Source organism: Dermacentor variabilis, chromosome 3 (assembly GCF_050947875.1).
Source record: "Dermacentor variabilis isolate Ectoservices chromosome 3, ASM5094787v1, whole genome shotgun sequence".
In the NCBI taxonomy this organism is placed as follows: domain Eukaryota; kingdom Metazoa; phylum Arthropoda; class Arachnida; order Ixodida; family Ixodidae; genus Dermacentor; species Dermacentor variabilis.
This window is the reverse complement of record NC_134570.1, coordinates 165,682,654-165,709,915: the sequence shown is the minus strand read 5'-3', so window position 1 is coordinate 165,709,915 and position 27,262 is coordinate 165,682,654. Positions and strand designations below refer to the sequence as shown.

At 43.7% G+C, this 27,262-nt stretch overlaps 1 protein-coding gene across 1 annotated transcript in view; it reads left to right on the top strand.

Annotated features, from left to right (window-relative positions):
* LOC142576495 (putative RNA-binding protein 19) overlaps window positions 1–27,262 on the top strand; it is a 120,534-nt gene that overhangs the window by 40,529 nt on the left and 52,743 nt on the right. Inside the window, exons 18-26 of the mRNA XM_075686644.1 lie at window positions 4,840–5,039; window positions 9,178–9,289; window positions 9,525–9,611; window positions 10,352–10,504; window positions 13,874–13,940; window positions 15,362–15,503; window positions 17,418–17,534; window positions 18,296–18,401; window positions 22,834–22,963. Of these exons, the coding sequence (XP_075542759.1) occupies window positions 4,840–5,039; window positions 9,178–9,289; window positions 9,525–9,611; window positions 10,352–10,504; window positions 13,874–13,940; window positions 15,362–15,503; window positions 17,418–17,534; window positions 18,296–18,401; window positions 22,834–22,963 (1,114 nt within the window). The remainder of the gene's footprint in view (window positions 1–4,839; window positions 5,040–9,177; window positions 9,290–9,524; window positions 9,612–10,351; window positions 10,505–13,873; window positions 13,941–15,361; window positions 15,504–17,417; window positions 17,535–18,295; window positions 18,402–22,833; window positions 22,964–27,262) is intronic.

The following is a 27,262-nucleotide window of genomic DNA, read 5'->3' as shown; positions in this document are numbered from 1 at the left end:
AAATGACGAAAGACGGCTGGTGACCTCCCTCACAAGTTCCTGCCCCAGCTCACCGTAACATCATAGATTTTGATGGCCCCTGTCAGGGCCTAGTTCATATTTAATTAGTGTAAAGATTGACTGCATTGCATTCTAAAGGAGCCTTAAATGAGCAAGTTTTCAAAATGACTAGTGCACTACAGTGGCCCAAATACGGAAAAAAATACATTGAAGTCTGTGACGCCACAATGACACATAGGCACTCGTGTTTCAATTGGAACTTTAAAAAAAGAAAGCAGCTAGGCCTTCAATCTTTCTTTATATTCAACCACTTGCCGTGAAATTGATGAAATATAATTTTATAAGAACACTTAATTTGTCCGAACTAATTTAGTGTTTCTCCTTATTTTCCTTTTAAGTTTCTTGGGATTTGCTTTCATTTTATTTATTCATACTGTCAGCCCTTGTGGACTATTATAGGTGTGGTGAACAAAACAAGAGAAGTGCATTTGTGAAAAGCATCACTACTGGTACATCATAATCAAGAAATAAAAGGCATAAAAACCGGCAAAGGGAAAGTCAAAGAAAAAGACATAGACAAATTACACTCAACGTGACAACAATGTGTACTAAGGAACGGCATCAGGGAATGCAAGACGATTAAGAGCTTCTATAGATATGCCAGTGGATTCTGCTCTGACAACTGACCGTTAATTGTTTAGCTTGACTGCACTGTGTTACACAGTCTGTCACAAAGATACAAAAGCCGCTTCTTTCTTTGCTGGAGGAATCCTGAACAATCGCTCACCCGACTGTAAGGCTGACCAGAAAGAAACGCCACTTTTCTTGCAAGGCCAGGTGCAAATTCACTGGGATGTTTTTTTTTAGAGGTGAGGCTAGAGCTCAGTGGAGAAATAAGCCCTGCCTGTTTCAATGACCTTTAAATCATGCAACACCCTCTGGCAGGAAAAGAGGGCTGTGGTTGGCCGGTTGGTACGTCACTAATCAAGAACTACTCAAAAGACAAAAAAATTAAGACAAAAGTACTCAATTAAGTGTAATGCCTGTCAAGAGCAATATACAGGAAAACCTTATTAACTCAACCCTCGTTAATTCGAACTCATCCTCTGGTCCCAGAGCATGTATGCATTATTTAATGCAATCAAACTCTCATTAATTTGGACATATTTAGCCACACATCGGTTAATGCAGACAACTGACGGAGCTCGACGAGCCTGGAACGCTGGAAATGTGCGACGCAAAAGAGTAAAAATGGTGCTAGCGTCCAACTGAAATCAAGTGGTGGAGTCCGTATTGCCGTAGTCTTCAGCACAAATCATATGTGAATGACAGCAACGCTGGAACGCTTCATCCATATTTGGGCGTTTAAAGCCTTTACTCTTGCATTTAACGCCTCTCATAGCACTGCATCGGCCGCATGCCTTCATAACTGCATAGTTGCCATCCATGAACGCATCCATAGCGACTGCGTTTTTGTCCGCATTTGTTACCACAAACGGTAGTTTTGTATCGACTTGGTGCATTGTTCAGCCGTGCGCCTTCAGAGCTGCAAAGTCGCTGTCCATGATCACGTCAATAGCAGCCGCATTTTTGTCCACACCATTTGTGGCAAGTGGTAGTTTTGTTCTAACTTGGTGGATAGCTGTCAAGGTTGAAGAGCACCAGCTGCATCGTGATGGACGGACAATCTGTTGGCTACCAGCTTACTGGTGAAAAATGAATGTGCATGGTAGGGAAAAAGCTTGTCCCACGAAGATGTGCGCGCTGCTGCCATGCTGCGAAGGAAGTCGCAAGGCCTACACCCCTGCGAGCGCTAATCAGTTGCGAGATGATGAGAATTGCAGCTTCTGCACTCACGTTATGAAAAATCAAAACAGGATTTGCTGGTTCATTCAGTAAATGTACACCTGTTGACATAGTACTCATTCATTTATTGTTTTCTTGCTACCCTCGATAATTCGATGTTCGGTTGATTGGGACATTTTTTTTCAATCCCGTGATATCCGAACTAACGAGGTCTTACTGTACTATGCAGAAAGTACAGTGTAGATTCTCGTTATAATAAAATTGTTTTACTCGAATTATCGCTTCATTCGAAATTTCTCCCATGCTCGAACCAAAAGCTTGCATTTTAAACCAGATTACATGCAACATACCAGTAGGTTGCAACACTTAGAGCTAACTATTAAGGGCCATGTGCACACTCAGGGCAGCATTCTGTGCCTGTTGCACCGAGTGAGCGATTGAGCGAGCTACCCTCTCCATCATGAGCTATCGCCATTGCAGTGCCTGTGCAAGCAGCGCCGCCATGGTGCCATGACACTGCGTGTGTTGTGTGCAATGGAACAGGCAAATGTTATTCCATGTAGCTTCCATGTACCTGGCGTGCTAAAGGTCACCAGAAGTAAGACGCACTCCGTCTGTGCTTGTGCGCGAGCTATTTCGATCGCAATCAGGCTGGATCGCAATAAAAAATGCTCCATATGACGCTCATATTAGACTTCCGTTGGGTTGTGCTGTTTTACCTGTACTTTCTTACTTAGCCTTTACCCACTAGTTGCTTTTATCGAAATAACACTTCTGTGTATATTGTTCAACGTCCCATTCACTTCGTCATAATGAGGGTGTACTGTGTTTATATGCTAGGAGAAATGGTATCTCCTTTTGTAAGGCGGGATGTCGCACATTCTGTAAACAGCAAAGTTCAGTGCGGTGCAGTAAAGGAAGGGTACTGCGCTCACACGTGTGTCATGGCTTTGGTGACTGTGATAGGCTTCACAAAATCTCACGAGTGTGCTGCTATGGTATTGGCTGAAATTACACATTTTCAAATATTCGTTGGCAGTGCCATTTATTACAGTGTTCTGAACACATGTGCGTGTATCCCAAGTCTGTTATTTACACATTGGTTAGCCTCACTCATCTGTCGGTGCCTGTAGGTAAAATGGTACCATTTGGATAATAGTGCACTTCTTTGCAGCTTCCGCAGCACTATCCCAGTGGCTACGATGCTGGGCTACTGATGAGGTCACAGGTTTGATCCCGACCGCAGCAGTCCCATTAATTTTGGTGCATAATTAAAAAATGCTTGTGTGCTGTGCACTGGGTGCACGTTAAAGAAGTCAAGGTGGTGAAAATGAATTTCCTTCTGTAGCGTGCCTCGTAATGAGATTATAGTTATGCCACACAAATCATCAGAATTTTTCGGGGGGTAAATAAGTCTTGGCATATGCTTTATTTTGCAGTCTCATTCCTTAGGGACATTTATTTTTTGTCTTTGGCAGCAGCTGAGGAGTTTGTTGCAGGTGCTAATAAATGCTGGTACTACAGTCATTACCACAAACATTTTCAATGTGTTTGTGTATAAGTAACAGCCAGTCCTTCACTGTTTCGTTACCACGAAGAAATGGTCATTTTTATAGGTCTCGGGAAAAATTATTTACCACTACAAATTATTTTCTAGCACACATTGCAGCATAGCATTTTGTGCATAATGAAATGCTCTTCCAAAAAACATACATTGCCAAATAATAAAAGTTATTGGGTAAAACATAACAATTCTATAAAGCGCCATTTTTGCTGCCACTTGATAAAGACAACAATAAAGAAACATGATATCTACAAAAATATTAATATGAAAGAAAATTCAGAATATATATTTTAAAGATAAATAACCCAGGAATAATGTCTGAAAAAAATAAATGCTCAGTATACCACTGTTCTTCGGATACAAAAAAGAAACTAAGACCAGTTCATCACTCATGCCATGTGGTGAAGCAGTTCCTGGATTTTGTGAAGCATAGATACATTCCACAATTTTCCCACAGAACATATGGCTTTTGTTCAACTTTGTGGTCCTCGTAACACATATTGCAGTTCCACCTTTTAGGCATCTTCTGAGGATAGTCCGATGGGAAGTCCAAGTAACATACTTCACCAATTCGTCAAAAGTCATGCACCTCCTCCAGGACTGATCGCTTTCATCATAGCTGGGCAACTACAAGACTATGCATCCAAGCCTATCTGCTTGCATTATTGCACATTGTCTTTATCACCTCTACAGAGAAGAACAGTGGAAAAAAATTCCATGCCGTTGTAAACTGTCTTGCACTGATCCGTAGTGCTGGCCCAAGATGTGCTACGGGCAGCCTTCTTGGCATGAATGGAATTTTCTTTGCTAGTGATGGCAGCACAACATCACCAAGCGAAGTATGTACCCTGAAGATAATCAGTAGCGCTCTCAGGTTGTGCAAAAAGATCGGCAGATAAGTCTATGTAAGGTGGTGTCACAGATTGAAGTAGATTCTAGAAAATGCCAGCTCCTGCAACGAACTGTCCAGCCTGTGCCAAAAAGTGAAAAAGAAGGAAGGCTTCACTCGACCTCACAAAATTTGCTGCTCACCTTGCCTTCACAAAACTTCGCCTCATTTTGTTAGGCGAAGATCAAATTTAGATTGATCTCGATTTCATGAGGTTGCCCATTCTGGAGGAACATGCACTTTGCATTCAGCAGTCATCGAATGTGTTGGACTTCCTTGACAAGATGATGATTTTTGGTACGTGGAGCACAGTTTGGCTGTTGCCTATGTCTTCCATCTTCAGATGCCACTGTTGTACACAGTTGATCTTCACTAAGATTCACAGAGCTCATGAATAATCTCAGCTGAATATATTCGGGATGATTTAACGATTGCTAAAGTTCCATACATTGATAACAAGAACAGTTTATGTATGTTGTCAGCAAGGGACTGTTCAGAAGCAGTTTACAAATGAAGTCTCTCATCAGTTTGAAGACCTTTTCTATTTTCTTCTTGCATTTCTGGTTCTGCCACTCTGCAGGAAACAGGCGAGAGCGTGGCTGTGCGCATGGCCTTGGGTGAAACGCAAGTGGTGGCCGAGACACGAGAGTTCCTCGAGAGCAATGGTGTGGTGCTGGACGCGTTCAGCCGGCCAGCCGCTGAGCGCAGCAAGACCGTCATTGTGGTCAAGAACCTGCCGGCCAAGACGCCACCCAAAGACCTCCACAACGTCTTTGGAAAGTGAGCTCGCATGTGTTTTTTATATTTATTGTTTTTTTTTCCGTGTGTCAATTCGAAACTTTTATCATTCTGATTTTTGTTTCAGTTCACTGAAAACGGTTCAGTATCTGTTCAACCCCGGAGCGAAAAAATCATCGTTCAAACCGGTTCGGACTGTCAGGTTTATTTGCATAATCAAATAATACTTATAGGAAAACAGCACACATTTATTTTGTATGAAAACTCACTGCTGATGCTAAGCAGCACTCTAAGCTGCACTGACACATTACGCCTCTTGTTCGTTCTTCAGGTCTTGCGTGGCTTTAGTTAGCTTTAGTTAGAGAGAGAGAGGAGAAAATATTGAGAAAACGAGGAGCGTTCGCCAGCTTGCTACTCTGCTCACGGAGAAAGGGATCAAGAGAAAAATAGATGACTGAGGGGTAATAGTGAGGGCAGGCAGTAGGATGCAATTATAAACATATTCATGCTCGAAGGACTTTTTCATGGCCTTCAATCTAGGCCTGTGTTAACTAAATAATCTAAGAGAGCCTTAACGGTTTGCCCTATTGATTAGTCCACTCAATCGCCCATTAACACTTTCACATTAAACGGCGTGTAGATAATTAATGCCAAAGAAGGTATCAATGCCTGCCATTCAGTCATACTTGGAACGAGCAACAAGTATATGTGCTCAACTGTCTTGGGCACTTCGCACGCATCACAGCTTATGCGCGTCTGCCCCCTGACGTAATACGCTGAAAGCGGTGCCAATGGTGCTGCTATTTACTTTTAAAATCACAGGAAGATAGTGTGTATTTTCACATATGAGGTGGCATGGTTGAGCCACATGTGCAGGCAATTCATGGATGAAAAGTTCCAGAAAAGGTGGCCAACCTGAACGGAAAACCGTTATTTCTTTCGGGTTTTTTCTTTCAGTTCCAGTCCGACCAAAAATGCCTTTTATTTCTTTTTTTGGTTTTCGCTTCAGTTCCAGTTCAATACCTTGTTTTTTTTTTGTTTTTTTTTTAATGCTATGAGATCAAATTTTCTGCCTTAGATTTTACATTCCATGTTAAGCCACACGCATCCTGTATCAAGCTGGCAAAATTTGAGTGCATTCAGCACAGCAGGAAATTTGTGTGTGAATTTTTTATATTGCAGTCTAGCAAGACTGATGAATGACAAAATTAAGTGTGTTTTGTAGAACATAGAGTTATTTAACTACCTCTGGATAAAAAGCTCAGTGAAGGAAATGGCAACTACAAAGGCACTGCCATGTTGCTACAACTCTTTTTTGTAAAGCTTAAGATATTCAGAATGTTATGCAAGAAGAAGCATTAACATGCAACACGTATTTATGACGTGTAAAGTTCATGCTATTGAAAGAATTTTTATGTAACATTAACGGTGCCTAAAAGGAAGTGCATGCAGCCGCCTGAACTAGATGGCATCAACCTACTCAGGGAGGCTCGGGATCATGGTGATTGCTCGTCTTGTCTGAATCGCATCTCATCCTCTGCGCCTACACACCTACACCAAGTAGCAACGTAGCAGCGCCCTTGCGGTTGCTGATTTCAGTGCATAGGCGTTATGGGGAGCTTTTCCTCTAGAGTTGTCAACTATATGCTGCAGGGTCAATTTGTACGGTACATGCATAGTTTCATTTTCATGTGTGTGCCTTGGCAGTCAGCTGGAAGTAGTTTCTGCGAGCATTCTCTGGTTCTGGCTGATGTTCTTGCATGAGTGAGTGAATTTTAGTTATAACGCCAGGACCATGCCCTTGATGTGCCATTGAGTGCCGGAATGTGCGAAGCAAGGAGATTCCCGCACACTGTGCACGTTTTTGGAATTCGAAAATAAATTATTCAGAACAGACGACACACTGGTGGCCCCACACTTATTGATGTTCAAATTGGAGTGCGCAAAATGGAAGTTTTCGGTTACAATGTGCATGGAGAGCCCAGTTTTTCTCTCTTTTTTTTTCTTTCTTCATTTTGTAATAGTATAACCATTTTGACCCCTCTACTCTCAGTTATCATGATAAACTGAGAGTAGTTAGATAACGATGGGTCATGGGCCTGCTAAGAAAATGTGCCTTCCTTCAGAGAGTACTTTTGCTTTGTTTTTTGTTTTTCCATTTCTCTCTGGCTACTAGGTGGGATTCAAATGCTTGATAGAATAGGAAGGGGGTGGAAGGGCTGCAGCAAGGGTCTCAAACCTAGTAAGGTGAGACTGGAACTCAAGCACAATCACTGATGCGAACCAATCCCAGTAAGAGAAATGATAAAGTTGGGGGAACTGAGAAATTGTAAGTGAGGGGCAGCTCAAACGCTGATAGACAAGGAGTGGACAACGGGTTTAATGGAGTAACAGAGAATTGTCTAGCTTCACTTGCTCGTGTTTTGACGGCAATCTTGGAAACATGAAAAAGTCTCAGAATTTATTTTCATTTATGCGTCATTACCACATCAGTCCTGGATGTCATTTATAGTGTTGGATGAGGTATCTCTGACCTGCACCTTTTGAGACATGCTTCCCCAAGGTTCATTACACCATGCTTCTCCAGTAGTCATCAGCTGGTTTAGTAATGTAGTCTACATTGTGCTGGAAGAGTAACTCTGGCCGGAACACTATCGAATGAGCAAACTTTAAGCACCCTTCCAAAAATGGAAAAATACTCCATTTCAATATAGCAGGCTGCACTATGAAGGCTAGAGAGTCTCTTCTCACTGCTCGCATCCATGACGACAATACACTGCACCAGATATGAAGGAAAGACAAAGGCAAGCGTCATGTGATTGTACTTAACATTAATCGTCATACTCTTATGTTGCAAAATATAGTGTATTGATTACATGGAAGTTATTGTAGATCTAATCTATTTGCTACTGAACAAATGAACCGACATGTTTCTGCGACCATCGCCCACATCAAATTGCTCATGCTAAGGCCAAAACATGGTGCATCATATATTGGAAGCGCAAGGGTGCACAGATAATAAATGATTTGACTTTAGCTTGCATCTACTAGTTGCACTTTTCATACTGTGAAACCCCATTGGTCTTATTCCTCACTGTTGCATTTTTCCAGGTAACGTTCTTGCAGTCCCGAACTAAATCCCATTGATTCCCATGTATGATGTTCCCCCTTAATATGCCACCATTCTGTAACGTTCCTGCATGTTAGTTTGAGTTTGAACGCAGCAGTCACATAAATTTGGCAGCGCAGAGAGAAATTTGCTCTCCTATGTTGTTGCAAAGACAATAAATGCACTATGTTGCATCAAGCAGTCAATACGTTACTACAAGCAACCGAAGTGTGCACTAAATGACTGAGATTGCACTGGCATATCGGGGAGAAAACGTGCACAGAGCTGTTGGCGAAGCACCCAAAGCATAGAGTTTCCTAAAAGTATAGCCCAAAGAAGTGTGCACCATTTAAAACCTACTGGGAACTGAGCACAGTGCTCAATTATTTTGGGGCCTGGAAAAGTGCATAATCACTGGTTCTCTTTAGTTAGCTCCACCGCTGTAGAGCTGTGTTATGCGGTGAAGCGTACGCAAAATATTGCGGTGAAGCATATCAAGAGTGGAAAAGGGCCACTGTCACGGAACATCTTACGTGTCCCTTAATTATACATGCGCATACACTGTCCTCGTTCACAGTGCAAGTGCTGAGACGTCTTAAGAACTGTACTGGCTGCCATTCAGAGCCATTTACAACGTTGCTGTGGTGATTTGCAGCCTTCCTCACTGTTACGTTTTCCCAACTGTTACATTATTTTTTTTGCAGTTTCTTGAAAAATGTATGAACATGAAGTAATCATTGTTTAAAAGGCATCACAGATCAAAATCAACTGCACTGTGAGAAGCACTGAATGAGACTTGTATGACTGCGCTACTTGTGAGGCTCCTGCACTATTGCCTGCTATGTGTGAAACGGACTGTAGGTGGAAAGGATGCAAATTTTGTTGCCATATTGTAGTGCGTGCCGTTATCTCGTGCAGCAAATTGTCTGCACGTGCAGATATGGGTACATGCTCCATGCTGTGTTGTATGTAAGGCGTGTTTGGGCTGAGCATTGCATTCTTGGGGATCTGTGAGTCTATTAGAAATGGCGCATATAGTGTTTTGGCTCAAGGCTATCACTCTGTGTGCAGGTTTGGTATCCTGACCAGAGTGGTCCTCCCACCTTGGGGAGTAACAGCTCTGATCGAGTTCCAGGACCCCACCGAAGCACGAGCTGCGTTTCGGCGGCTCGCTTACTCAAAGGTGACTGACCTTCGGGCGCATTGCTTTCGAGTGCACCTTATTGCATCAGCAAATGTGGTAGCCTTTTAGTCCTGCCTGTGGTTTATTGCTGGGCATGTGCCCATACCTTTGTATTGGCTGTAGACTCTGCTGTGTCACTCTACAAGATTGCCTTTATGGTTTGTACATAGTGGAGCTTAGCTGAAGTATGATGCTTAGTGCCACAAATAATGTGCTATTTATGTTCTGGTTCCAGTTCAAGCACGTACCCCTGTACCTGGAATGGGCGCCCACTGGTGTGTTTTCTACTGAGAAGAAGAGTGCAGACACATCAAAGGCCAAGGTGTGTGGACAAAGCGCACCAATGTTGAGAGCCCTGTTTATTGAGGCAGCGTACCAATATGCTCTTAGGCCAGGAGACTGCATGACCATGACCAGAATTTGTACGAGGCAGCTTTACCTCAAAACTTTGTGCTCACAATACAGGAGCGAACAAATTAAGGTGCATGCTCTTCTCCACTCCCGTGTGGTCTCCATTTATGCTTCACACGTTTCTAAGCATGACCCAACTATCCCAATAGTGTGGGCTGATACTTCTGTGTTTTGTTCCCGTGAGCTTGCCACTGTGGCAACTGTTAGTAGCCTTTGTGAAGCCCTTTCATACACATGGTAGGAGGGAAGGCTACGTGAGTTTGATTGCCCCCCAGGAAGAATGTAGTGTTCCCTTCACCATTGAATCGTGAGACTAGTGTTTCTTTTACTATTCTTGCCATTTGGTTTCAGTTGACAGGTACTTGTTCACCTTGTTCTGCACATTCATCCTCCCTCTCTACCCCAAATTTATGTAATGCCTTTTTAGTGTTTAAGTGTATAATATTTAAATGATGATGAAATGTGTCAAACTTCGGGATATTTTTCATCCGTGCAGGAAGAGGAGCTAGTCGGGTGTAAGAGGGTGTAGGGGGTCATGTCCTTTTGGTTGTAACATGCCTCCAAGCTCCTACAGGCACGTTGTGTAGTTCAAGTTGCGGTGCCTGTTGCTCAGAGCGTGGCTCAAGTTGACTGGTTGTAACGTTTGTCCAGGCGGAGCTGGAGGCAGAGGCTGCGGAGCAGAAGCAAGCTCAGCAACCTGCGGAGGAAGAGGAAGCAGAGGAGGAAGAAATGCCTCCAGAGCCAGACACAACCCTGTTTGTCAAGAACCTCAACTTCTCCACCACTGAGCAGACTGTCAGAGAGGCGAGTGTCCTTCCTTGCCCAGTGCTTATTTTAGCTGCACCTTGTTCTTGTCATCCCTCATCCCGATTGATTTTAGATTAGTGGGTGCACATAAACTGGAATTCATAGGTCGACTGATGAATTAGAAGTTAATAAATTGAAGTTTTCAATATTGAAACTGGAAACTGGCAAGATAAACATCTGCTAAGATAAAGCTTGCAAGTAATTTTTTTGTTCTTTTCCTTTGGCTTACTGTGACTAGTGTGAACACCAAACCCGACACCAAACCATTCAAGAATAAAATAAGTGAAATAAGGAAAGTGCAGAGGACCACATGTTTTTATTTACCTGCCACTATTAGGTGGAGAAGTTTGTAAAATTCATGTGTTTGGCACATTCAGCAGCTTGCAAACACATCAGTCAAAACAGATGATAACAAAGTACCGAGACAACAAAATTCTTACGACAACTAAATATTTTTGTTACCCCAATGAACACCCATAGGATTCAGTGCATTTTGTACCTCTCGACGACGAAATGTCACTGAACTGCCGTTCCGCATCAACAAAATTTGCCGCAACGTTACCTATTGTAATACCTACTCACGCAACGCTAGCAGGCTTAAAAGAAGGACTCAAATCTCATTGCTTCACACTTAAATTGCATAAAATGCCGCCACTTTACGCTTGCATGGGCATGGCCGTTTTTGTTTACAAGAACAACCAAGCACTAGAAGCGATCACACGTGCTGAAAGCACATCATGGCTGCCACCTTGTTTGTTAATCGCTTGTTTCAAATGACACGGCCTCGCGTCTCTAATGAAATGCGGCAACAGTTTTTGCATACCTAGCACTGTGGATAATCTGCGGCTCAGTGAGAAAAGTGCAGTAAAAACAAAGAAATCCGAGTCCCACTGACGTCTACTTGTTTATGGTGCTTGAGGTGACGGCCTCAGCATGGGCTGCCATGCATCCGGCCGTGATTGAGCGTTTGTCCAAGAATATGTGTCCCTTGCTTCAAGAATGCTACTTTTGGTGCCACACAACAGGCATTGTGTGTGTATTCGGCGCCTCCGGACATAGATTTGTGTAAAGGGGGCATGTACTCGGTTGGTTGCTTTCGGGAATACGAGATATGATCACTTTCGCACTCGACACCGAACATGTCTGCTTCTGTGGGCGACAGCGTGCACTGGAGCAACACTGCTGCAGGCGTGGAACGCTGTTGCTCCGCCGTCCAGTGCCGAGTGGTGGAATTCTTACGAAAGAGATTGCATCTCTCAAAGTGATCGCCTAAGAATACCGCTCTATGGCAGTGCCACCACTGCTAACCGAGGCATGGAGGGCACTTTGTGCTGTCAGCAATGCGGTTATATAGCCTCGAGCAACACTTTCCATCGTAAGCTAATGAAATTTTGACAGTAAAATTTTGGGATGCATTCCTTATCTGGGCTGTCTCATTTTGCAACAACAAAATTATCCTGAAAACGATTTTTTTTTTGTTTCTTTGCTTTCCCCGCTGATTTTATTATTGTGGGGTTGAACTTAATACGTAGCACCACGAACTTGTAAACAAAAAAAATTTATTCAATTATGGGGTTTTACGTACCAAAATCTTAATCTGGTTATGAGGCACATCGTAGTCAGGGACTCCGGATTAATTTTGACCACTTTTGTTTCTTTAATGTGCACCTTTTAAGCATACACCAGAGAAACGCAGCGTACAAGCACAGGTGTGCCTTTGCTGAGTCAAGCAATTTGTTTAGGTGGCAAACTCTTAACAATTAGTTTGCCTTCTGCACACCAAATTCTATCCAGATTGAGCCCTCTCTGAACTACAACACTTTCTCTTTTTTTTTTTTTATGTTGAAGTTTTGAAACCTCACCTGACAGTCACGTCCTGCCCAATACTTCTGATCTCCGTCATGTTGCCAGAAGTAGGTTCAGTTGAAGCTAACACATAGAATGCTTAAAATTTTCTGATACAGGTTATGGGTGCGTAAAGATACAATGTCAAATCCAACAGTACATAGCATTCACTTATGGAGACTCTTTTAAATGCTACCAATAAACTTATCGGCATAGTCTCACACTCTCTCCTTCAATGTACTCTGCGTATGTGTCAATTTACGTGTCTCAGAGAGATTTAAATGCTTGGAAGCATTCAATGAGAGTGTTTTGTGCATCAACCATGCCCTCCACTCCATCAGGTGTTACTCTGAACCTAAACTACTGTCTCAAATCTATTTCTCCTCCATTTGGGAAAGAGAAAATAATTGCAGGTAGCTAAGTTTTTCAAGTAAAGTACGTTTGCAACAACAGGCGTCTTCTCAGGTGCCAAAAACCAATGCACAGTGAGTGAGGGACTGGCCAATGCATTTTCAAGATTGAAGCATCCAAAAAATTTTTTTCCCTGATGCTTTCTTTTTCCTAGGGTACCCCAAGACGTTGCACAGAAACGCTCCATTCATTTCTTGCCCTTTAGGCACAAATTTAGTGTAAGTAAGCCCTTCAAAGTAAAAAAAGGAGATCAACACTGTCTCCATGCACCCTTTGACCGGATGTGCTTTCTTCCGTATCGGAAAATTCAAGTCTTTCCACTGAGATCACTACTGCTTCGATTCAGGGCCATAGTTGTACGGCCTTTTTATCACCAGTAGTTACCTTTAAAATGAAGTGCTCATCATTCTGTAAAAGTTCTTCCAGTTCCATGCACACACTCGATGCTCTTTTTGTTCAGTAGTGAGGAGGATGGGAGGAAATTTTGCTGCAATGTAGCACATTCCAAATTATTTTACAAAATTTGGTGGCAGCTTCTGCATGACTGCTGAAAGGCTTCAGAAAGCTTGTGGATGTTCATGTGGTAGCCTTCACCGATATTTCATGGACTTAGCCACGTTTGTGTCAATCATTGTACCAGTTCTAGGTCAGTGGTTTCGAGCACTTATAAGTTTGGCTGCAGCCCATAACTTCATCTTCGAATACTTGCTGTAGCGTTTGGTGGGTCCTTGCTGCCATCTTGCTCGGTGGTAAACAAAGCTTCACTCAAGTTTTTCTTTTATTTTTCCGAGCAGCCTCATCGAGACCAATGCAAAATGTCATGAGCATACCATTAAACAGAAGTGCTTGTTTTGAGTGGATACTGTTACCACCCCAACATGAACATCCACGTTGGCTTATTACTCGTTTCTGATACTAGAGGAACCACCTAGCAGGGCAGCAGTGTCACCCTCCATGGAAGCTGTAAAGCATGTTCCCAAAAACATTTGGATCAGCCCTCATAAATCTGTCGATGCAGTAGGAGTTCAAGATGTGCCTTAGGTGCAGCAGCATTTTTCAGGCTACTGCCCATTGCTGTGCTTACAACATGTTTCTTTTCTCTTAATGCAGCATTTCGAGCAGTGCGGCCCTGTTCATGAAGTCACCATTGCAAAGAAGAAGGACACCAAAAATCCAGGTAAGGAACTTGTGAATTTCCTGGTCTGCAAGTTTCTGTGTGCTGCAGCTCCATCAATTTTAACATTGTTTAGATAAGAAGTAAGTGGGCTTTTTAATAGGATTGTGCGAATACCAAATATAGTATGTGTGTTTCAGATGATGGCTGATGATGAAAGATGATGGCCGGGAAAAGTGGCCATCCTGCATGCTCACTTTCCTTGGTGAAGCAGTTTGTTGGCTTTGTAAGGGTTGTGCGACCGCTGTGGATGGACCTGCATTGATTTGATACGGAACTGTAACTTGAGTTGCCGACACCTGACAATGCAGCTCCAGTTAGGCCTAACGGACTAGAAAGTGTGGCCAGTGGTGTGACCGTGACAAAAATTTGCCGCTGGCTGATGTGATAACAGGATACAAGCCATCACAGAAAGCTTGTCGCTAATATATTCCTGCGGGTGGCTCGTCAGTAATCGGTAGCCAGATCGCACATACGAGTTAGATTGATGGCCGTTTAAGCAGCATTCAGGTCCACGGTCAACCAGACGACATCTACCGTGAGCATGTATGCCAAGTTCATCTGTGTGCTCGCATGAGGGCAAAAAGCTCCGAACTGCACGAGTCTGCATGCGGGAACACAGAACTCGTGTATCCGATACGATCAGCATCTCTTCTGGTAGCTAATTGGTCAGATCTTTACACATGCTGTGCTTTCCACATTAGCTTTTGTTGTTCCATCTGTTTGCGGGGGACAGAAGGAACACCAAAATCCCGACCAAACTGTGGATTGATAGATATTGCACACCGTGGGAACACTACGCACATCAAGGCACCTACAACAGCCGGGTCATTTGTCGAATATACCGAATATTCTAAAAACCGTATACTAGATATCTAGAAACCGTATACTAGTATACTAGAAATCAAGTAGTATTTGCGCACCCGTACCTCTTAGTGCTTATGAGAGAAATTGCATTTGATACTTTTTTTTTTGCCATGAAATGTTCGATTATGATGTCTATATGTAATGGAAAAATGCGTGAGGCTTTTGACAGGAGTTCAGAGTATTTCAAATGCAATAAGCATTCATCATTAGTGTTCTTTTAGTCATGACTCCTAATGAAACATGGCCTTCACATTATCGTATGCATCCTTTGCTTACTGTAAAATGATGAACCATGTTCTATAATGCCTTGAAATAGACATGCCATTTTTGTTGCGGTTTCCAGAATCCGTGTCACTCCTAGTGGAATGGACTTCAATAATGTGCGCTACAATCTACACAACTTGGGTCTTTGTGTGTACATTATTGAAGTGTTCGCAAATATCTTGCGATGATAAGCGAAGGTAATGGGCTCTTACATTGGCTGCCATGTGCAAGATCTTTCGGCGCGTACACTCAGAGCCACAAACAGCTGAGTGTGTCCTTACTCTCTCCTGCAGGCCAGCTTCTGTCCATGGGCTATGGCTTTGTGCAGTTCAAGCAGCGACAGGCAGCAAAGCAGGCCCTCAAGCAGCTGCAACACTCCAAGCTGGACGGACATGCTCTCGAGCTCAAGAAGTCCGTGAGGGCCACCACCAAAGAGTAAGTGTCTTGCTGCAGTCTGGTCAGCGGTGTTCACGCTTGGTTACTACGGGGTTGGTACAGAGATTCCAAATACAGTCGAACCCACTTATAACAATATTCCGGTGCCACGAAAATTCCTTTGCTATAACCGATAATTGTTATAACCAGGTTTCATGAAAAAAATCTAAATAAGGGGACGGCAGAGCTGTTGTGAGAAAACTGTAATGGCGGGGAGGCCAGTGCCCCTTCCCACCACCTTCCTCCATCCGGCTGCTGATTGTGTTCACTCATCTGACTGCTTCCTGGGCGCTCTGATTGCGTGTAACAAGCCGCGGCTGTCGGCGTTAAAGAATGGCACTGCTATAACAACTGCAGAGAGGGGTCACGGGTGGCAAGGGATATGCAATCACCGCCGAGGCATTGCTTTGGTAACCCCAAAAGGGGCCTTTTAAAAATTGCGAGAAGGCTGTCAAGACAGCCTGTCAGCTTGAGAAATCCAGAAGAAACACTGAGGCGATGTTGCCACAAGCAACTCGCCACGTTCTTCTCACTGGCTTGCACGAGAAAACCCTATGTCCGTCAGCCTTGCATGCTTTACGCGAAGCTCGCTGACATCCTTCTCCAAGGCATCCAGGTGCTCCACATAGTGCAGCGGAAAGTTCCTTGCAAAAACGAAGCCTTGGAGGGGCAGAATCATCCGCCGGGCCTCCTATAAGGACAACGTTGAGGCAGTCTACCCTACAGCGTCATTGCTTCCGTCATTATGGTCGCCGTCACTATCTGATGCAAGCACGGTCGTGACGATCGCCTCATCGGGCATCCTGCCCTACGGCGTAATCGCTGCCGTTGCTATCTGATCCAAGCACGGTCACAACGATCGCCTCATCGGTTAGAAGCATTTAGTTTACAAACCTGCAGCCGCGCGCTTTCTTTTTACCGGCAATGTCGTGCATTGCCGATGATCAGCGGGCAGATCAGCCATCTTCCATTTTAGTGGCGAGAAGCCGTGTGGCCAGGAACGATTTTAATGCAAACAACAAAGACCCACGCGAGCAATTAAGCTGTTAGCAGAACTGCACTGAATGAGGAGCCAGTGAGCAGCCAACGAGCAACCTGCGAGCAGCACAGTTGGCACGGTCCATTTGTGTTTCGGAGGGTGGGGCGGCGTAGAGCTGTGGGCGCAGCCGAGCTGTGCACACAGCCCGTTCGTGTTCGGAGGGGGGGGAGGGGGGGAAGGCAACGGAGGGAGGCACGCGGAGATGGCTAGAAAATGAGTTCGCGGTGGCCCCTGGAGCAGCGGTCCATTGTGCAGTGGCTCGAATTTCTTGTTTTCTTTTTTTTTTTTTTTCAAGGATTTCGCATTTCACTGTTGTTTGGCTCAGACACCCAGCGGTCAAACTTCATCGTTATAACCTATAATGCGGCATCGGGGCATTGTAGTAAGCAGGTTATTTCGCCATGGAAAGCATGCTAAAGTCGACAGTGCAGCAGCTTCTCATTGTTATAACCGAAATATTGTTAAAACCAGTATCGTTATAAGTGGGTTCGACTGTATTATTCAGGCGCATGCTACATTCAGGTTCATATTAAATCGAAGTGCATGTTTATTTTCTTGTGTTAAGCCCACTAAAATTGCATATGCGTTAGATTCGAGGGCGCGTCAAAATCATATAAATACGGCGTACTATAGTATACACATATGTACACATTCATACACATATATATGTGTGCACACACGCATCGTCTTAGGTCAGAAAGCACAACCTCAAGCACGACCTCAAACGACCTCAAACCTTGCACATTAGGCCTGTGACTGATGTCACAGGCCTAATGTGCAACCAGGCACCCCACACAGGCATCAAAAATCACTTGGTTGGAAAGTCGGCAGTGAATGCGACAGTGCACCCAACCCCGAACTGACTGTTGGTGCAGGGATGTGGCGGCCGCCCAGCGCAAGAAGGTGACAGATCTCGGCAAGGAAGGCAGCAAGATCCTGGTGCGCAACATCCCTTTTCAGGCCAACGAGAAGGAGGTGAAGGAGCTCTTCAGGTAGGCATCCCACATGCACGTTGGTGCACTGTTTCGATTGAGGCTGTGTTCCAGTATTCACCATACACGACAAAGTAGATGGCTAAGCGGTTAGTGGCTTTTTAAGTCTCATTCCGATTCTGATGAATCAGTCAAAGAACATAGCTTTGCAAATACTACAGCTTATTACAGGTTACTTTTCTGTCCAGTCAAGATGGTGGCTGAGCAAAAGGCTTGAAAACTTGACGGGAACGTCATCTGCTCACAGGAAGATGCAGTCACGTTCCTTTATGTGTTTAATGTAATCTACTTTGTGTATTTCATAGGTTCGCACACTCAAAAAGTTAAAATACAAGGATAAGTTATTTTTTTTGCTTTATTTTGTTGTTGTGAGGTGACATCAGGTCGCAGAGTCGAAATTATTCGACTTTACGAATTAGCAAGGATCACATTAACCAGTTTCTACTGTAGTCTGCATTCTAGTTATACATAAAAGCAACTATGTAGCCCTTGCTTTGTGTGTGTTTTTTTTCTTTTAGTCGACTATTCTATATGCCGCTGTCAAACACTGAAACATTAACTGATCCCAGATTTAATCCTAGTTGACCGAGGATTGCTTGTACTCTTTTTTTGTATACTGCTAACACTGTGGCCGGTCACTGCTTAGGATTGGAAAATGCCCGTGCTTACAAAGTAGGATTTAAAGCGTGGAAACTGGGACTGTTAGTAAAAGCGGGCATAAATTAAAAGGAACCACCTTTTTTTTTCCATCTTCTGCACAGTGTGTTTGGAACCCTGCGATCTGTCCGGTTACCCACGAAGCTTGCTGCCGGTGGTCGTCATCGGGGCTTTGGCTTTGTTGACTTCCTCACCAAAAATGATGCCAAGGTGAGCACAGCTTGCCTTACTGCACCTACAGTATACTTACACTCTGTTGCGAACTGCAGGAAGATCTAAGTCTGGATGTCGCATCCTTAAAATGAGAGTTGGGTCATGGACCAGAAATTTTCAAAAATCATTATTCTTCAAAGTACAGTGATGAAGACTCGTACATGCACAGTATTACTCCTAATTTTTTTGTTTATGTCCTTTGGTTCTACTTTTATGCAAGCTTCTTTTAATTAATTTTCTGCAATGATTTCCAAATATCAGTTCCCCAAATTTCGCTAAACAGGATATCAGCGGCATTTGTGTGAAAGTAATGCAGTAAAACGAACATTATTCCTATGCCTTCTTGCCATACATTGTCTCGCCGCACAACTTGTGGAGTGAGAGCACTCGTGGAGCATTTTTACATGTAGAAACAGCTGGCGGCATGTGAAAATATGCCAGCTAGCATTCAAGTTCCACTTGCACTGATGCGCAAGAATCATTAGGAAAAAAACATCACGAATTTTATTACAATGTCGGTAGATCATTATGACTGTTGTGTGCGCAAACTCACATGAAATTGCGCCACAGCAGAGTAGGCTACAACAGTGTGACGGCAGATCCGTCAAGCACTCTCTAAATTTGAAGGTGATTTTCTCAAGTGAGCACGCCTGTGTAATCACTGGGCAGCAACATAGTCGAGTGCTGCAGTAGCCGGGTACTGCAATTTGCTTTTTGTCTGGGACACTGCAACTAAACCACTGGGGGGAAGCTTCTTTGAAAGGTGCACCACTTTGGAAAAGTCTTGGGAAAGTGGACGGAAGGTGGCCATGGGTCGTAGGTCTGGTAGAAAATTATGGCTCTCCACGGGAAAATAAAGAGAACGAATTGGAGTTCTACTTCTTGGATATGCTAAACCAGCAAGTTCATGTGCATAAAAGGATTCTCGTTTGAGAAAATGGCAATACTGCTCTATCTGGACTAAATGTTTGTGTGCAAAATTTGTGCCGGGTAACTTATCCAAAAGGTTGGTTCTTTGCCTAGTACAAGGTGACGTTTTAGCTTCTTCAAAAAATGCTCTGAAGTGGCTTCAATCAGTGACATCACTGCCAGTAGTTGGTCAGTTTGCGAAACACTCCAGTGAGATCCAGCCCATTAAAGTCCCTCTGGGATTGTTTTTAGTGTGTCGTGGGATTGAGCCTTTAGAAACACACACTGGCCTGCTTATGTGTTATTGATGTATAGTACTAAATTTATCTGTAATGCCAATTTAAACTTTGTGCCATTACTGTTGAAAATGCAAGGAATATGAGGCGGTGTGTCAGTTCTTTTGTTTTGTTTAGGTGTGCATCATCCCTCTAGATGTCACAAACTGGGATAGTTGCTAATCCATTCTTATCGCAAAGGTTAGCAAGTTAAAAGTGTGCGCTCATGCTTGTATTTTCTTATCTTTATCCCCGCTTTGCACTACAAACCTTTTCTGCTTACTAACCTCTGTATTCTCAAATGATTCTCAACTCGAACCTCTTCCTCCACTTCACCGAGTTGAGCACAGCACCACCCCTCGACTGAAGAAGAAGATGCTATGCTTCTCAAGAATCGCGGTATCAGTGAAGCACTGTGACCATTTCTGTCCAGGGCAGCATGAGGGTGGCTAGAACTGGAAGGCGTGAAGAGCATCGAGCATTTCCATTGCCCGGAGGTGTCACCATGTGCACGTCCTCCGCTAGGTCAAGATAGGATACTGCGGTCAGGGGACCCTGCGACTGGCCAGCAGCTGAGCTATGCAAGAGGCATTCTAGTACAGTGCAATCTCGATTAATGGAAATCGCTTGAACAGAACTGCTTCTTAAACGGAACACCACCCTCATGGTTGGTTGGTTTTGTATTCATGCAATTGTGTTCAGCTTTGTCTCTCAGTAAATGGAACTCCTGATAAATGGAACCACTTTCCCTGGTCCCTTGAGGTTCCATTTAAAAAAAGTCCACTATATTCATGTAAAAGAAGTAAGGAAGAGATAGATAGAACCGGAGTCACTACATTCATAGGTTGCAATTCCACATTCTTTCACAAAGCTCCCTCATGTTAGGTGTGCCCTAGTTAGTAAGAATGCCGTCAGAAAAAAACAAAAACACACTCGGCGATGGTGTTTTGTTCCCTAATGCAATTTGGGCTGCAAATCATTGCCAGAAAAGAAGTGTCCCATTTTCGTGCGCCAGCATAGAAAGAACAATTTGTGAGTGGGTGCAGGCTGGCTGACAGAAGTCTACAAGAGAATCCTGCAGTGCGTGCACTTGTAGAGGACGTTCTACGGCAAAATGAGACTCAACAGGAAGGTATAATGCTACTTCCCATTGAGGCCGCAGAAGTGGTCGTCAAACATATGCTGAAGTCTTGTGCAGCTTAAAGGCACTTACAACTAGCCCGAATGTGTTGTAAGACGATGGAAATGAAATGACCCTGATTTATAGCGATAGAATCCAGCACACTGTTCATTAGGAGATATAATTTTAAACTGGCAAAGAAAGTCGGAAAAACCAGTAAGTGGCGAGGCCTGGCGGTGAAATCTTGATACTTCGAAATGTGGCCAAGAGATTACTTTACGTAAGTCGACTGCCACTAAGTACAGTACAATTATTGCTTAAAATTACAGTTCGTATACTATTAGACGCGCTATATTCTATGCATATTACGAAGTAAAGAAAGTTCACGCTAATGAATTGCGCTCTTGTCGTCCCACATGCATGGCGGTGCACATGCTGTTGTAAGCATGCGAGTATTGCGCAAGTTTGCAAGTACCCAGGATTTTATGATCTCCCTTTGATACAAGATGCCATTGACGATTTATGCCGTAAATGGGTGCATTTTTTACCTTCGTGTCGGCACCTCTGTCACACTGTACCGCCGAGGAAATAACGCTGTCGGTGACAGTCGGCATACCGAAATCGGTGTTGGGTCTGCCTAGTGTGAGTGAACATTTAGCATTCGGCATTCAAGAGGTGCACTGCTTGTGGCGAGGATGATGTCTTATCGTGCAAGTCGGATTCGCCGCTTTCGTCCGAAGAAGCGTGACGTCCGGGTGCTATTTCGTAAAGATCTAAATTACTAAGGTCGCTCAGGTCCTCAAGAGATGACATCGGAAATCAGAAGTGCATGCTTGGCTATTCAACACAAACCACGTATCACGTGTAAAAGTGTCATTTCGTTTTGACTAGTCAAATACCAATGAAGTTGGACGGGAAAATGGCAAAAACATGTAGCTATTATCGCAGAAATACTTTAACACTTTGGAAAACATAAATCGCAGGAACATCAACTCAATAAGCACAATAATACTTTCTCACACCTATGGCTGCACTTGTCTGCCTCCCTCTAGTGCCAGCTTATAATCGCTATCGCACTCACCTATCAAAGTTTTCAGCATCCTTCCAGTAAACAGCTTCATCCTCACAGCAGATCAAAAAATTCTAATAAAAAATGTTCCATGACGTTTTCCATGTTACTACTTCATGATTAGACGCTCTGGCTGGTAAGCTTTCCATTGCATTAAAAAAATGGTTACCATAAAAAGTGGTTGTCAGTCCCTTTAAAGCAACATCCACCTAAGACTCACGGGGAATTAAACTGTTGCTGGTGGAAGTAGCTGTTAATGCCTTGAAACAAAGTGCGGTCTCAATTTACCTGCAAGATTGAGCATATATACTGGCTCCAAAATCGCAGGACAATTGCAGGACAGTACATGCTGCTCGAAGTTGTACTGAGAAAAAATAATGCATTAATGGACACAGTCGCTCGCACTAACTAGATAAATGTCAGTGAATGCTGCAGTAAAGTGTACGCTTATTTCAGAGCAATGCAACAAGAACATATTAGCAAAAGATACATGCCCTTCAAGTGAAACATGCTTGAGCTACCCTCCTTAACTGCATCGATAAATTATATATATATAGACTCGTAGAGACCATTTTGAAATTGCAACACTTGTAATAAAGATGTGGCACCTTAACTGTATGCTTGATTGAAGAATGGTTGCATTATTATTTGATAATTTTTGCTGGCTTAAGGTTCGACCTGACACCGCGGTGTGTGGTTGTTGAGTGCTGCGGGCATATATCGCGAAGGGCCAATATCGTTGTTGAATGTAGACGTAACTTACACCTGCGAAAAGCAAGCAACGCACGGCGCGAGTGCAATGCCACAGACGCTGCGAGCAGCCACCAGCGCCTGCAACGACAGCGTGTTGGAGCGGCGAGCTTTCGTATCTCCCAGTTCTAGGCACCCTAGGGGCGCTACCATCTATTGCACTTTCTGCAGTCGAGGTGGAGTGTTTAGTGGAGAAACGGTCTAGAATGAGGGGGTGCCTTCGGATTTCTCCTGGTGGCACCTGCTTCGTTTCATTCTTGTCCGTTTAACCAAGAGGACGTTGCACTGTGCCCCTCATTCACGCAGCGTGCATTTGAGGCCCTGTGCCACAGCACCCATCTGTACGGCCGGCGCTTGGCACTGGAGTGGGCTGCCACGGATGACCAGGAGGTGGACACCCTTCGCAAGAAGACTGCTGACCACTTTCTCCGGGGCGGTGAGTGGATACCCCCGTTCGTGTTCTGTAGTCCCCTAACATTGTAAGACTCGCGGATACAACTGCATTGCGCAATGTTTGTTTGCATTGTAGACGTAACATATTTTGTTATCGCTTTTCTTTGGATCGTCATGAGCACCCTCTCATGTCATATTCATGCAGATGTGGCATGCTGCTGTTACGATGAATAGCACTTTAAAAACTTGCTGAAGATACATAGTTTGTATATGATGTAAGCAGGTCCAGCTTTTGGGCATACATGGTTCTGTGTATTTTTGCACCATGCAATGATAGCAGAAAGCCTTATGAACCTTTGACTCTTAGATTAGTTCACAATATAGTAGGGGTGTTGGAATAGTGAAATTTCAGAATCTTGTAGGATCTGAATATTTGAGAAAAAGAACCCCAGACTGTCAAATTTAGTACACCTAAAATTCGGTATAGCGAACTTCAATGTAACAAAATTCTCAATATAACTAAGTATTTAACTTTTTTATAACTTCTTGTCCATGGAACACCATGTATTTATCCCACTATAACAAAGTGTGTTTATACACAATTTCAATATAACAAAATTTCACTGCCGCCGCCTAGGAATACCACTTCCGCAGGCTCAGATGGCCAAATGGTTGAATTACAAGCAGCTGCTTGCGAACACACCTCGAAATTATTGTGCGCCACACGACCAAAAGCGACTGCCAAAGCGGAGTAGCATCATGTAAAAGTCCAAGTGCGACAAGATCTTATCGTTCCACACACACTGTATACTTTGCATGCGAGTGAAAGTGTACGAGGGTGAGCCAAGAAAGATGGCAGTTTGATTAGCACCACCTTCCCGCACAAACAAAGGGAAAAGGAGTAGTGGAGCAAGCTCGTGGTGACGCAGTCGAGCACACTCAGGGTATCAGTGGGGAACAGGTTTCTTTTCTAGCCTAGCCATGGCATTTCAAGGCCGTCAGAGCAGCCGAGCACATACGCAGCCCACACACCCTGTTTTAAAGATAATCTGCCACGTGTGCAAAGAGTGGGCATGGTGAGATAGTGTGGCATCATCTGTGCTGTCTTCCCACGCCTTCAGTGCTGAGTGTTGTGTAATTTCGAGTTTCAGAGACGCATTGAAGCGAGAGGCAGATGAAGCATTCTATCCCCGCTGCCAGCACTTTTCATGATAGCGTCCTCCCATTGCGGGTGATGCTATCAGCCATAGGAGCAGAGTGCATAAAAAAGCATGGCTGGCTTCGCTTCATACCCCTGACGTGAAAATATTGTCAACACGGCATGAGGTGTTGAATTGAATTGAAAATGAATTTTTTTCGTATCCAAATTTGCTGTTTCAGATTGCCCAATAATTTGGAAAATCTTGCGGCCCCTTCCACATAAAAAAAATTCACCAATGAATTTACTAGTTTGTATGAAAGATGGAATTTTAATATAATGAAGGAAATTGCTGATTTTACCAACTTCATTCTGTTGAGGTTTAACTCTATCAAATATTTTATCGTTTATGAAGCAACATCAAATACAGTGTTTTTCCAGACTCCATCTGGTGAGAAGACAAATAAGGCTTTTGTACATTGACACATGCATTTAGATAAAACAATTAGACGCCCAAGTAAATGAAGCACTTGTAAAGGGTAAAGAACTACTTTCAAGTATCCGGGGCACCACAGCGTGGCAGTAATGAAAGTAAGGAATGGTATGCTAACAAATTCACATACGATACTGTCTTCACTTGAAGAAAATATTTGGGATACTATACAGCACAGTGCATCATTTTAAATCAATGCAAAGATGATGAGGCTGGCCAAATAATAAATTGGAAAGTAGCAAGCAAGCAAAGCAGAATTGTGTGCGAGAAGCTTGTACTGCGGCCCTTTATATGCATGCCTCACCAATTCAAGTATACCAGAGAGCTGGAAGAATGCCAACATTATACTAATCCATAAGAAGGGAGACTTAAAACAATTGAAGAATTATAAGCCTGTTAGCTTGCTTCGGTATTGTATAAAATATTCACCAATATTGTTTCCAAGAGAACAGGTTGGCGTAAGGAAGGGATATTCTAGCTTGGCCGCTTGATAAAAAAAAAAAAAAAAGTCCGGCCGGCCACATTAGGCGGGCTGCAATGGGAGCGAATGTGACAGCCAAAGTAGCATTCTCGGCCGCTTGGCTGGGCCGAACAGCGCTAGCTGGCAGCGATTGGACGTGTCGGGCTATGCCATTCAATTGTGTTCCTGACACATTTCCTATGTTAATCCCAGATAGCAGTCCCCAACTGGTGGATCACACCATTTTCGATGCACGCAACAAGCTGCACCTTTTTTATTATTATTATTATTATTTAGCAGCCATGATTCTACTGTGGATCACGTCCAAATCATCAATCAGGCAATTGAGAAATCTGCGGAGCGCAATCAACCTCTCTATACGGCTTTCATAGCTTACGATAAGGTATTTGATTCAGTAGAGGTACCAGCAGTTATGGAGGCATTGCATAATTATTATTGTTTTGAAATCATATATACATTTGACAGGAAAGGGAAAGTGAGCAGCAGGCTGGCAACTGCCACCGGAAGAGGCACAATGCCTGCCTACTCTAAAGAAAGGAGGGGAGGAAAGAGGAAAGAAAGAGTGTAATCAAGGAGTACAGGAGACATATGTGAATATCTTGTGAAAGAACTACAAAGGTTCCACAACCACCATGTTTCTCCACAAAAAAAAAGTAGAAATATACCTATGAAGAAACGTGCCAGGCAAGGAGACACAATCTCTCCAATGCTATTCACTGCATGCTTGGCAGAAGTATTCAAGCTTTTAGACTGGGAATGATTAGGAAATAGGCTCAACAGTGAGTACTTCAACTACCTTTGGTTTGCAAATTGCATTACCCTGTTTGGCAATACTGGGGACGAATTGCAACAAATGACTGATGGTTTATTCGAGAGAGTGTAGGGAGAGGGTTGAAGAATAATATGCAAAGAACAAAGGTAATGTCCAGTAGCCTGCCAAGAGAACAAGAATTCCTAATCTGCAGAAATACATTCATTTTAGTTACTCATAGGAGACCCGGATCATGAGAAGGAAATATACAGAAATAAAAAAAGGGCTGGTACACATACGGCAGATATTACCAAATCATGAGCGGGAGCCCACCAATATCCTTGGAGAGAAAAGTACAATAATTGCATTGTATTGGTACTAACATATGGGGCAGAAACTAGTAGGTTAACAAGTAAGGTTTAGATCAAGTTAAGGACCGCGCAAAGACAAATTGAACGAAAAATGTCAAAAGTAACGTTAAAAGACAGGAAGAGAGCAGTGGGGATGAGCGAGCAAACATCGATAGCCGATATTCTAATTGACCTTGAGAGAAAAAATGGAGATGGGTAGGCCATGTAATGTGTAGGGCAGATGATTGGCGGACAATTAGAGTTACAGGATGGATGCCAAGGGAAGGAAAGCGCAGTGAAGAGTGGCAGAAAATTAGGCGGGTAATGAAATTAAAAATTTACGGGTGTGGGTTCTAATTGGCTTGCACAAGACAGGGGTAATTGGACATCGCTGGGAGAGGCGTTCGTCCTACAGTGGATATAAAAAGATGATGATGATGATGATGAAAACCTCTTTAATTTGGATTTCACGAGACTGAACAATATGTCCAAATGAACTGAATGTCGAATCGTCAAGGGTATCAAGGGAAGAACAAACAGATGCATACTACATCAACATACTTTTATTTCCTGAATGAATCAGCAAATCCTGCTTCTATCTTGCGCAAAACAGTGCAGAGGCTGCAGGTATCGTCATCTCGTGACCTATTAGCGGTCGTAGCGGCAAAGGCTTCGTGACTTTTCACCACCGCGTGCACATCCCGGATATTTTTTCGCCAGCGAGCTGCTTGGTCGGCAACAGCATCGCGATGTAGCCGCGAGGTTTCGTACCAGCGTGCAGGCTGCGGTAGAATCGCTCGTCATCCTTGGCAGCTTCCACGCGACTGTTGGCTCAAGGCACTCGGCGTGAATTCGCGGGCTGCTTTCACGCTCGGAAAAACACTTTTATGTAGCACGTATTGAGCAACAGAAAGCTGTATCGGGAGTTTTATGCGAAGCATATTAACGTAGGTTTTGGGCCTTCGCGCGACGCCCGGCGGTGGCCACCATTGACCCTGAAGTGGGGTCACGTGACATGACGTCACGTGATGACGTCACACAGGCTGCAGATGGGGCCTCATATCGCGCCGTCAGTCGCCTCCCGGCGGTGGCCACCATTGACCTTCAAGTGACCTTCAAGTAGGTCACG